Below are 13,200 nucleotides of genomic sequence, written 5' to 3'. Positions count from 1 at the left end.
ATTCTGTTTTATATCATCAATACCTTTTCGTTTTATTTCTGCTATTAAATTGGATGCTAATATATTTTGTAAATTTTGCAGACAATATATTAACTTTATATTAGGTAAATGTTGGTCTGACATACATTAAAAAAAATACAGGCATGTCACAATTATTCGTAAACACTTACATACGACTCGCCCAAACACCTCATTATACAATCATTGGTTATTTTTCTTTTCCTTATCTTTTTGTATAGTCATAATAATCTATTAATTCAACTAATAATTAGACTAGACGTATTTCGTTACTCCTAAAGTTCTCGTCTCTTTGTCTAGCGCATCACGCTCAACGTGTCGCATAAATAAATTGTAATAATCAAAAATAACAATATTTCGTTTCATCTCGTCGTAGCAGTGAGGGTCATCAAAATAAAAGGAGACGTTCTGCTTAACGAGGTGACCGAAACGCTAAATTTCGACCGTATGTCTGGCCACTGTCATTGAACGAACAAGGAACATAATACTGAAATAATACCTGTCACATATTGTTATTAGTGTTTTATAAGCTTGTGACAATATAATATATAGATGTGCGATGAGAGCGGGGGATGGGAGGGCGGGAGGGAGGGAAGAGGGCATTAGGGTGCACGCTTATGATGTGCGAGTTACTGAGCTCGACGATAAACGTCGAGCTATAATTAATGACGAAGGGAATAAAAATAAAAGAACAATTGATGCTAAACTATCTCGCCAGCGAGAAAAAAGGGATTCTTTTTTTATAGGATGAGGGAGAAATGTTTTGGGTGCTATTGGAAAAACCGTAGCACATAAGTTCAAAACTCATGAAACAGCTGAACTGATGGACGGATAGCTGTTCAATAAATAAAGTGTAGTAGTTTATTCATCTTTATTTTGTTCGTTTCGCTTGTGCATTTGAAAGAAAATTATGGGAAAAAACAATCTACTCTTTGTCTTAATTTCATTAATCATCGTCTATTCGCTAGAAATGCCGCTAATTCAATCGAAAATACGGACGCGTCTCACGATTATTTTTTACAATTGTTATTCTGAAATGTCATTCAGACTCTTTTTTTTCATATGTAAAATATTAAAAAAAGAACAAAATAGACGCTTTGACGCATTTCAAAGGCAAATGACACGTAAACGTTCAACACACTATGACTGAAGTTTCATAAATATATTCATAAATATTTTGCGTATTTAGATATATGGATAAATGGATCTATTTATAAAAGTACCATCGCATAACATAGAATATAAGTCATATTTTTCTTTGGCACATCTTGTCAACTAGGATTTCAATCACGATTTGCGCATTAATGCCTGTAGCTTTTTTTTTTTTTTTTTTTCGTAAATTTCTACGTGATAGAAACGTACGAATAGAATTGGACGAGTGCGCGAATATTTATTTCTTAATACGTAATTTTATACAACGTTGAGCTCTAAGATTCTAAATTATTTAAGTATAACGTACAAATATTCTCATATGTTTAACAACTATAACGATGATGTCTAGACGCGTGTGTATATATATTAATTTATTTATTTAATTATTTATACATAGCTTATACTTTCCGTATAATCAGCGATTTCCAAATCTATCTATGCCTCTAGAAAAATCACAAGAGGAACGTATAACGATAATATTTTTTTGTTTTTGTTTACTGTATCCCACGATTTAAATGTCATTACAAATATTCTGAGAACATTCTAATTGAAATTTTGTGTCCTTTTATAATATTTTATTTTCTTTATAAATCGTAATAACATTAATTATTTCATTTTTCCGCTACCTGGTCTTTTATATATATATATATATATATATATATATATATATATATATATATATATATGCAAAAACTCGCATTCAGTAGCTCTTTTAAAATTCTACTTTAAGGACGATTTATATTCCAAATAGGAATTTATCGACATGCCCAATCTCAGACTCGACATTATCGCTTTTCCGTTGATTAATATTATATTAATACGGACAAGGCACTGCGCAATGAAGTTATTTTTTTTTTTTTTTTTTTTAGTTACCTTAGATTAAGCTTTATTTAATTCGTAAAGTAATATTATTCCTTAATAATTGTTTATAAATTTTACGTTTAACAAAGTTGCCTAATAAAGCTCAAAAGCTTATCAAATGATGCCATTGAAATACAAAAAAATAGAAAAAAATAAAAAAAAATTAAAACTAAATTTAAAAGTGTATTGAGATTTGAAAATATCAAGATTTTTAAGAATTAACATTCGATAACATTTTACTGTATATTGTAAATTTAATAGTTGAAAAAAAAGTATAGTAAACGAATTTTCATGTAAAAAGAACTCTCATTATAAACAAAGAGATCGTGAATATATGTGTGTGTGTGTGTGTGCGTGTGCGTGTGTGTGTGTGTGCGTGCGTGCGTGTGCGTGCGTGTGTGTGTGTAGTCCTTTTTGAACTATTATTTATATCAAATCGAATGATATTAATTACTACGATTAGAATATCCTCTCATAATTAACAATAATTAATTTAAAAAATTTTGCCTCTCCAGGACATTTTAATCACGTGTCATACAGCCGTGATTTTTATTTATATTTATTTTAGCTAAAATATAAAACTGGTCCGAAAGCTTATGGTAGAGATTTTTTGTTTTTCCAACTTTTACACAGGCAACAAACACGACCGACCGACTATTATTTACGCAACATTTTTCTTTCTCCCAGCGCTTTCAACGTTTATCATTGTTTATCTTTCGAATGTTATAACGGTAGGCATTTAGCCCTCTTTTGCACAGTAACTTCTTTACAATCGACTTTATTGGAAGCGAAACTTTCCTGCTTTACCGTCTCCTCGATGGAAATTCTACCCAGACGTTTCTTCATTCGAAAAGGCGTTGCTTTTGGTGAATTAATCTCAAGCGCGTCGCTCGCGTTATTTTGACCGAGGCTCTTCTTTTTCGGACTTGCTTGGAGTTCGCGATTAGCAGCCTCCATTTCCGAATGATAATTTATGTGCTTTATTAATTGCTCGGCATTGTCATATAAATCGTCTCTCTTTTCCTCGCCAAGATCTGTGCTTTCAAATTGTCCCGTCGGCCTCGGCGTATTACTCGTCTCACTCGACTTGTCGTTATTCTCGGCCCCTGACCCTTTCATCTCACCTTTCTCAATATGCGTTACGTACGATATTTTCAAAGTCTCGTTTAAACGCTCATGTTTAGAACTCTTTAATTCCTTTTCGATTTTTCTAACCTCTTGCTCCACTGAAATTCCGATAATTGGCTTTTCAGCGGCTGCAATCAACACATCCGAGCCGTAGTTCTTTGAGCGAGGAGTTCCCAATGCGATTTGCGAAGCTTCGAGAATATCTTCACAAAGTGGATTTCTTGCCGATCCTAAGGCTAATAATACTCTAGGCTCGGCTTTTTGGCTCGTTGATTTTTCTTCATCGGCGTAATCGAGTGAGAGACAGCGTTTTTCAAAAAGCGCTGGCCCTAACGCATTGGTGTGAATGTTTTTGTCTGCTGATGGGCTCGTCGTTCTTGAATTATTATGTCTCGTTTCGATACTATTTGCTCTCGATGGTCTGCGAATACTATTTTCTCGCTCAATCGATAAACAAAATTCTTTGTCCGTAAGGAGAATTTTTTTTGGAAAGGGTTTCAATTGTGACGTATTATTAGTTTCGTAAGGCCTATCGATCGATGGAGTCTTAAGTAAGCTCTTTACCTTTTGTAATTCCGATAGAAGATCCAAGGTCTCTTGGGATGGCTCGTGAATTATTTTTCTGCGTTGAATCGATTCAGAATCGAGTGCGCTTTGCTCATTAGGATAATGAGAATGATCGACGCCTTGTTGTTTTCGCAGCACCGATCGAGCTCTTAATCTACGACCTTGGCTCTCCGATTGATCTTTCGAGTTGCAGTTTTGCTTGTGATTTTCGACTGATCTCGAGCGGAATTTTGGAGAAATTTCGGGCTTTATTTTTTCGACGATGTCTTTGGAGGTATAGCGAAGCGATGGTGAAGTACTTTTCTCTTTCACGATTAGACGTTTCAGAGCATTCGATGCGTGGAGATTACTTTGGGCTCTTCGCTTAAAATCGGCGTAAGTCTCTGTGAAAATTTCCTGATTTTCGAATCGATCTTGCATCTGCTTTACACTGGAGGTAGTCGATATAACGGATGTACTCGAGCTTTTTTCATTAACGTCGACAACTTTAGTATCTTTGATAATTTCCTCATAGACCGGAGTGGCGACTCTCTCTTTCGCCAAATTATCCGAAGAGACACCGCGTCTTTCAAATTGTTCGTGCCTAATTTTTCGCTTATCCAAAATGTCCTCTGAAATTTGTCGATTACTTTTCACCCTATCGAGCTCTTTATAAACGGCGGTAAGTTTTTTTGGTACAAGTGAAGTAGATATTTTCTTTATTGGCGAATTCGGCACGCTCACGTTATTATCCCGCTCCTTACCAGTCCTTATTGTCTCATTACTAGATATTGCAATATCGTTGCTTCTATCCGGATGTCCCCTTCTTTTTGGCGAATTTTCCCAACTGACTACGCCCATAGGTGAGTTTAAGTAGGAATTCGAGGATATTATTTCATCGCTCGTGGTAACTCGACATTTCACTAGCTCAGCTACACTCACACTCGGCGTCTCGATATCGGAATTCGTCGTGGGGCACGATTCGTTGATACGAGGCACATTATTCACTCTCGAATCGACCACATCGTCTAGCGAAGCACCTCTCAACGGATCCCGATGAGGAACTTTCATTACCAATGAATTTTCTTCAAGATCCTCGGTTTCGAACGAGTACATCTTCAGGAGAAAGTTTTTCCCCGATTTTCTGCGCTCTCCCGTTGTGAATCCTCTAATCTCGTTGCGCCTTTGTATCGATGCTTTATCACTCGTCTCTTCCGTAATTCCCGCTTTGCTGCTCACGTAGGCATCCTGACGCTTATTAATTTTGGGCATATCGAAGATAAATTTATCGAGAGTCTTTGACGAGCCGATATTTTCAAGAAAGGGCTTATCTATCGCCCGGCTAGGACCAATTTTCTCCAAATAAGGCTTACCCATAATTTTCGGCGCAAGTTTTGCCAATAACGGCCTATCCTCGGTCATGGATATACCAATTTTCTTGAGAAAGGGTCGCTTACGCTCTTTCTCCTGGGATTTGGCATTCTCCAAGAATCTTTCATTCAGTCGCTCGCCGCTGTAGTTCGACGAATTATCGCTGCTCTTTGATCTTGCTCTCTTATTCCGCGGATGGGGTGTAAGGGGCGTTCGCGGTGTCTTCGGTGTCATTCGCGGACTAGCATCAGCATTAGAATAAATTTCATCGAGTAGAGCAATGGCATCGTTAAGGTCCATGCAAGTCCTACGTGGCACGCGCATGCACGGATTTTCGCTTTCGATACTGCTCGTGCGCGTGGAGGCTACGTCGACTCCTCGTTTCGACATTGCCTCCTTACAGTTATTATTTTCCAGCTCGTTGGATTGGTAAACGGAAGACGAACTCAGTCCGAGTGGACTGTCTTTCGATACCGGCGAGTTCTCGTCAATGGCGTACCAGGGCTTGACGCGAAGCTCTTCCGGTCGGAGGGCTGGACTCTGGGGGCCGAGCGTCGCACTCCTGGTGAAGAGGCTTTTTTGATGATGAAGCTGCTGCTGATAATGATGATGATTGATTGGCGTAGATGTAGAAGGCGAGGGCACGACGGCGGTTGTCGTCAACGAGACGATCGATGGCAGATGTTGTTCCATGATTTGACGGCGATAGGTCGAACAGGTGGCGAAGTACGGCGGAGCGGGCCTCGCCGTCTCGATGATGACGCGACCCTGAGCGCAAGGTACCACCGGCTCGCCATCCGCTGGTGCTTCCTCAGGCGTAAGGGGCAGAGCAGCGCCGCGGCCGAATTCGATGAACCACAGTTCGTCCCGTAACTCGCTTTCTCACTTCTTTTCATTCATGTCTTTGTTCAGATAGTGCAGAACGTAATGAAGGACCAGGTCGTAGCAGTACTTGTATTCCGTCTGCAATTAAATCAGGCATTAAAGGATCATTGGCGTATAGGAAATAAATCGTGATCGGGGCAATTCATAGTTTTGTTGTAATTAGGAACATTGACGGCATGTCGATATTAATTTTAAAGACTCGCTCATTTAAAATTCGCTTAATAATAAGATCAGAAATTTAAACTATCACACCATAATGCATTAATCTTAATAATTGTTAATTTAAATTATGGTTAATTTGTTTATCGTGTTTAATTATCGTTTATTTAGTATATATATTATATCAGCAATCACATAGTAATGTGTAGTCGTAAATTCTCTTATTTAAGAACGACTGCTATAAATTAATATCTATTCGCTTATTGCGGGATCTATCGTTAATTTAATTAACAATAGGTAGTTAAAAAAAAAATCGAATTAGCAATTTCATATTATCACTTTTTACAACAGATGCAAGTTAAAGCATTAATAACGAATATTTTTGAGTCATGAGAAATTCGCAACTTTTATATAATTTTCTTAATATTATGATAATTATTCTCAATATTAAAAGTTATGCGTAAGATCTGAACTCGTTAAATTTGACATTTTAATCAAATATAGATGAATCGATAGATTGTGAATTGAATTAGTCACGTTTCAATTAGTAGATAGTTAATGGTTCGTTAATTTATAGTATTTTTTTCTATTCAATGTATTAAAAAAAAAATTAACAATAAATATTTTTCTATCAACATTTTTCTTTTTTCAGTGAATGCTCAATTTTTTTTTATATATATTATTGCGTGAACTATGAATCGAGTCGTCGATAATCTATTTTCGACGAATGTATAATTAGTGTTTCAAGTTTCAAGAGACACGATATTCGAATTATTATTCTCTCTCTCTCTCTCTCTCTCTCTCTCTCTCTCTCTCTCTCTATTATTGACAAAAAAGTAATTATAACAAACTAAGTATCTATGATAATAATAGTTTATAAGCATTGCGATTGCTATCGATATTTTGAAGAACAATAGCCTTCGGCTCTGTGAATTATGCATAAAGCAATTAAATATAAATTTAAGCTTAGCGAGGGCTTAATCATTTTGTGACAAACCGTTAATCAAGTACTCCTAATGAAATATTTAAACACCTCATTATTAGTTAATTGAGTAAATATATTTATATAGAGAGGTAAAATTAAATAAATCATGTACAAATTTACATAAAACTGATGAAGATATAAAAAAAATAGAAAGAAAAAATTAATAAATTGCAAACGTTATTAACTGAAAGCATTGAATTATTGTAAATTGGATTCTAGTTATTGGATGGTTAGATTTTGACTAATAGATTTATTGGTAGTAATTGTATTTTCAAGTATTAATTGCATTTATTGCCATTAATCGTAATGGATAAAAGCTTTAAAATTTTTTTCACAGACGTAATAATAGAGCAGCTACGCGCACCGAATTAATTTTTATAAGAATCTTCCGACAGCGCTAATTATTGGAAAAATTAATTTATCACGTCCACGGTTATCATTCGGATTATTGAAACTGATAGATCCAAATCGTCAGTGTTTTTTCATCCGTTTTTTTGAGAGCCAATGGGATCTTTCATCCCAAAATTTTAATCACCAGAGATGGCCAATTACACTTTGCAAGAAAGGCTAGATTTCACGCGCATACTCGATTAATTTCGATATCAAAGAGCTCCAGAGCACCGATGACTAAAAATGCTCGTTCAAGGACGTAATATTAATGGAAACGCGAGCATGGGACTTCGGGTAATCACTCACCATGTTCTCGACGAGCTGAGGTCGATGGCGGCGCACTGTTTTCACCGCCTGGAATATGTCAACCTCACCGTGCTGTATGACCTGCTCTATGCACGCGTTGGCCGCGCAGTAGACGCCGCACCGACTCCTACCATCCGGGGAGACAACGGCCACGGGTCCGTAATCCGTGCGCTGGCGCCAGCGTTCCACCATGTTCATGAGCTCGACGAGGCTGTTGGTCGAGGTAGGCACTTGCTGGCCCATCGGCCAACAGGTTAGCTGGAACAGCTGCACCGTCTTCGGGGGTGCTTTTACTCCCGCCATCAGTTCCGTTAGCGAGACGATTTTCTTGTTTATTCGGAAAACCTACAAGTTTTTTTCGCAACATTAGGCAGGTGCTGCATCGGACGCGTTCTATCATCGACTTTCTTTTTCTATTCTGTTTTTGGCCTCTTTCCGTTTCTTTATCATTATTGTAGGTGTTGCTTCGGATATGGAATTAACGTCAAGGAAATTGTGGAAAGATCCATAGTTGATCGCGTGAATGTGTGTCGTTCCTCGCTCGTGTTAAAAACGCGAATATAATTATCGAGGGTAATATAATTATCTATTGATTTTCTAATGACTTATTTAAGAATGAAACACGAGAATGTAAGATTATCATGAACATTGCCATTTACCTTACAAAAAATTCATGAATATATAAATGTAATTTTTCATCCGTTTACATTAGAACTGTCATCATTAATAAGATGATTTAAACTGATAGACGTGGATGGATTAATGTATTTGTATTATTTTATTATTATTTTTTCTTTTTTTTTTTACGAATTTCCTATTATTTCCATCGTTTCGATCGATGTTTCATCGAAACGAATTTAGTGTTTATTAGTGCGCTCTACAAACAGACTAAAATCCGTTGAAACGAAATAGATTAAATTTATAGTAACTACACGGTAATTGGTAGTATCTTTCGTATCAATGGAAAAATCTATAGCAAATTAGAATATTTTTATTACATTGACAGACTATGCGGATACTACGCTCGGTAAATTTAATTAACAATCTTAGAATAAGTATATATATATATATATATATATATATATAAGTATAATAAATTGCTAATTTTATATTGATGCCAATCAATGTTTTAATTAATGGTTAAATTCATCAAATGTCTCTGATCTTTTATACGATCTTAATTAATAATCATTTCATACGCTCTCCGTAGTTTCTGTCTTATAAACAAAAATCAATAATGGCTATTTCTTATAAGATAATAAAAGTGGGTAATGCATTTTCAAATTTATTATTATCATAAAATCATAAATTAAAAAAACACCTAGAATGATGCATATAAATTTAATCTGAATTTGATTCGAAACATCAACGAAGATATTGAACGAAAATTCATACAGGAATCGTAGCATTACCTACTTAAAATATGGAATTTTGAAAGATTGATACAACAGCGAAGAATCATTCGATCGGACAATATCGTGAAAAAATAAATATTATTAATCATCTCATTGAAATACTTTCCGCTCTTTTGTAGATTGTAGATGACGCGGAAGAAGCAACTTATCGCGGGGAACAGAATTTGGTAATGGACTTACCCATGTTTTAATGTTGGTATAGTGATTGTGACTAATATGGTCTATCGTGAAGACGGGCCCGTACTTTTTGGAATGTCGGCCCTCCGGCCAGAAACTCGGATAACTGGTAGACCCTGGTGGAGGCACGCAGAGGACGACAACGGCTGCGCACTCGTAGTCGTAGACAAGGGACCAAAACTCTCCGAGGCTACGCGTTACCGGCCATTCGGTCACAATGTATTCCCTAGGTTTCGTGTAACCCTGTATGAGCATTTATTGTGTTAGATTTTGATTGGAAAATGTAAGTCATCGTCTGTGAGAGACGAGAGCTCGTTGTTTCATCGAATTCGAAATCATTGTAAGAAACTGGAACGTTCGACGTTCGACAAGCAAAATGACAAGTTTGAAATCTGCGATCTTATTTTTTACGGCTTGAGGCAATCATTTACCCGAGATAAATATTTTTTATAGTCCATTTACTCAAGGACCATTTACTCGAAACTTTAGCTTTGAGAAATTTTTGCTTATTGTTTATGGATACATTTCAATGTCTTATATTTTTACATTTTTTTTTATCTCACATTTTATATTATATAATAAATACTATTTTAAATATTCATAAAATAAAAATATAGATTTTGTTGTATATATTCCGAATAAAGTCTTACTCAGCCTTCTTGGCCACTTTTGTCGTAATAAATAATTTTAGAATTTGGAATAGGTAATTGTTTAATAAGTATTTACACGACGAAATAGGCATTAAAGATTATATCTCTACATTAAGATATTTAAAAAAAAAAAAAAAAAAATTGATAACATAATTCGTAGATAATTTATGTATAAATTTTATTTTATAATTATAGAATTTATATTTTACAGTAATCTAACGATTTTATGTGCAATTACTAACGTCTTTTTCTTTAATTCAATTTCTTCATTCAAATTAAATATTTGAATAAAATTATGAAGCGAATATCTATTTTTTCAACAAAAAAATCTCGAGTAAATATCGTAATTTAAAATTGCATCTATTCTGTTTTATTTGGTTAAATTTCGAAGTAACCAACTTTAAAATATTTCTAGAGATTTAAGGAAAAACAAATTTTCTCCTTTAGTTATTAATTATTTAATTAAACGATTTTACCTAACTTTGAGATTGACAAGTTTTATTGCAGAAATTAAGCACGTATTTATTTATATACATTTTAATGTAAAATTACATTCATCATTCATATAATAAAAATATTATATGTATTTATGGTTGATAAATAAAAATCTGTTTAAATTATTCAATAATACATATTTTTGAAAAATATTTCTTTTGCCAATAGTCATTTACAAATAAGATAACGAATGAAAAATATTTGACAACAATTATTCGATGAAAATTAATATCCAATTTATTAATAGGTATATGTTTTAACATTTTAATTACTATTTTATTAAAGTAGATGCATTATAGATGGAATATTTTATAAATCGTAATATATAAACAGTTGACAATGAAAAAAATTACTTACGTCAACAAATACCGCATTTATGTAGTCAGTGTAAGTATTTCCTTGAAAACTTGTTAAATATGGTCGAAAGTTATCAGCTGTAAAAAAAAAAAAAAAAAAAAAAAAAAAAAAAAAAATTGTCATTATAATTATTAGATATACGTATTAACAAAAAATCGATTTTTCAGGAGATTGACCAAGTTTGTTAATTAGTTTAGTTCATAAAATATTTTAAAAAATCTAAACCTCGTTATATAAACATTGGGCTAAAATATTTATGAATGTAATTTTAATGTAATGGGTATAGTTGTAAAAACATAATCGAAAATAAAGAATTTTTTAAATATTCGGAATACCTTCCGTCATCTTACAGTACGTAATTCGAATATCTCAAAGTATTCATTCATACATTATATTCTTTCGGCAAAAAAAAAAAAAAAAAAAAAAAAATAAAGAAGAAAGATCATATAGCCTCGAACGCTTAATGCATTACTAAAATAAATCCTTACATGTTCTATCGATAAATCTTATCACATAATGAGAGAAACTTACGTGGTACAACGAGGACGTCTCTGTTCTTCTCGCGATTGTCGGCTCTGTGTCCGCCCGCGCAGTCGCCGATCGTGAATCGCGGCGTTTGCTTGCAGATTTGCTGGTACTCCCGCTGATATTCGTTCATCTTTGTTATCGAGTTCTTCTGGCTCTTTTGTTTCAGTCGTACCGATAGCTCAGATACGGGAAACCAGGAGGCGCCGCATATCACGAACTCCTCGAGCGTGTCGTAGACAAATTTGTACTGCTCCTGATTGAGCAAAAGTCGGGGGCTTTATCAACTTCATTTTGAAATACGTGAGTGTTACGGGATTACGTTGATCGCTTCTTTTTCCTTTCCCATGAATTTTCACTATTTTTTTCTCGTTCCATAAGCGAGGATCATACGTTAATGACACTCGTTTATCGAATCCTTTATTCTGAATATAACCCAATGAGAATTTGTTTCCTCACATGCAATAAATGGAACGAATAGATGGAATAAAGCAAAGATGATTGAGAACCGTTCGTTTTTTAAGTTAAAAAACATCAATATCAAAATTAAAAGTAAAAAATTATACACTAACATATATATATACACACATATGGGTATATCAATATATAAAGCTGAAAAGCTTTGGAGTTTTGTTAGCTATAAATTACGTATAAGATTGTAATGAAATAATAATTTACCTTTTACCTTTCATGTTAAAAAATTCTTTTTCATTATATATGACTGAAATGCTCGACCTCAGTTTTAGTACTATGTTTCAAAAAATACTCAAATACTCCTCACGAATATTATTGTTAAGTTCATCGAGGGAATTGAATTTGTCTTACCAGATTTTCTATGAGACCTTTTCGGCTTTGTCGAAGTTTCTTCAGATACCCAAATACATCGAACGCATCCTCCTCTTCTGCTAGTTCCATATTTGCATCGATTGCCAAGTAAACGCCCGATCTCCCGCCACCATCGCTATTTATTTATAAAGTAAAAGATAAAATTTACGAAAATGAAATACTTGTGGAGATATTGTTAATTAGCATTTTCAAATTAAAATATTCTGCATGGAAAATCTTCCGATATTAAAAAACAATAATATACGTGAACCGTAATAATTAATTTTTCTAAGTATTTTTATTTAGGATTTTTTACTTGCAAATCAATTGAATTAACGTTATTCTTACAAATGCTAATAGACAGCATAGGTATTAAAGTAGAAAGTTAATCCGTGGATAATATGTACAGGATTATATATATAAACTATAATTTACATAGAATCGATATTGATTTGAAAAATTTAATAATACTTTGATTATCCCTTTTGTTAAATTACTCAATTATTTCATTCGTACGCTATCAAATTACATACCGTATTAATAAAAATTTCATCTCCATACAAACATTTCTTTCACCACAATCGATGTAAATATAAAACACTTATAATCTAAAAGAACACGAAGAAACATTCCAAACAAATAATAATTTCATAATGCTGCGATAATAAGGCTAAGAAGAACTAAAGCTGAAAAGCATACGAATACATTCGAGCACTATTGCTCATATTATTTTCCATACTTTTCATTTTCATTCCTATTCCCTTGCTTATTGCTTCTGGCAAAAGAAGGAGAGAAACTCACTTGCAATGTACGACCATCGGCCCAGCTTCACTTTTTAACGTCGAGCCCACTACTGCGCGTACGCGCCTTCGGAATTCAAGAACGGCGTTGCCGAATGGGCACGTGTGCGAGTGCCACTCTGTATAATGAAATTGAAGTATCGTCCGCTCTTTCG

At 34.3% G+C, this 13,200-nt stretch overlaps 1 protein-coding gene across 1 annotated transcript in view; it reads right to left on the bottom strand.

Moving 5' to 3' along the window:
- Positions 1–5,958: 5,958 nt before the first annotated feature.
- The window catches only part of Ptp36E (protein tyrosine phosphatase 36E), a 41,614-nt gene continuing 34,372 nt past the window's right edge, over positions 5,959–13,200 (bottom strand). The window contains exons 6-12 of the mRNA XM_011506935.1: positions 13,047–13,200; positions 12,246–12,381; positions 11,427–11,676; positions 10,896–10,972; positions 9,397–9,636; positions 7,802–8,146; positions 5,959–6,039 (exon numbers count right to left, since the gene is read on the bottom strand). Coding sequence (XP_011505237.1) covers positions 5,959–6,039; positions 7,802–8,146; positions 9,397–9,636; positions 10,896–10,972; positions 11,427–11,676; positions 12,246–12,381; positions 13,047–13,200 — 1,283 coding nt within the window. The remainder of the gene's footprint in view (positions 6,040–7,801; positions 8,147–9,396; positions 9,637–10,895; positions 10,973–11,426; positions 11,677–12,245; positions 12,382–13,046) is intronic.

This window comes from Ceratosolen solmsi, unplaced genomic scaffold (genome assembly GCF_000503995.2).
Source record: "Ceratosolen solmsi marchali unplaced genomic scaffold, CerSol_1.0 scaffold6, whole genome shotgun sequence".
In the NCBI taxonomy this organism is placed as follows: Eukaryota; Metazoa; Arthropoda; class Insecta; order Hymenoptera; family Agaonidae; genus Ceratosolen; species Ceratosolen solmsi.
This window is presented reverse-complemented; position numbering and strand designations above follow the sequence as displayed.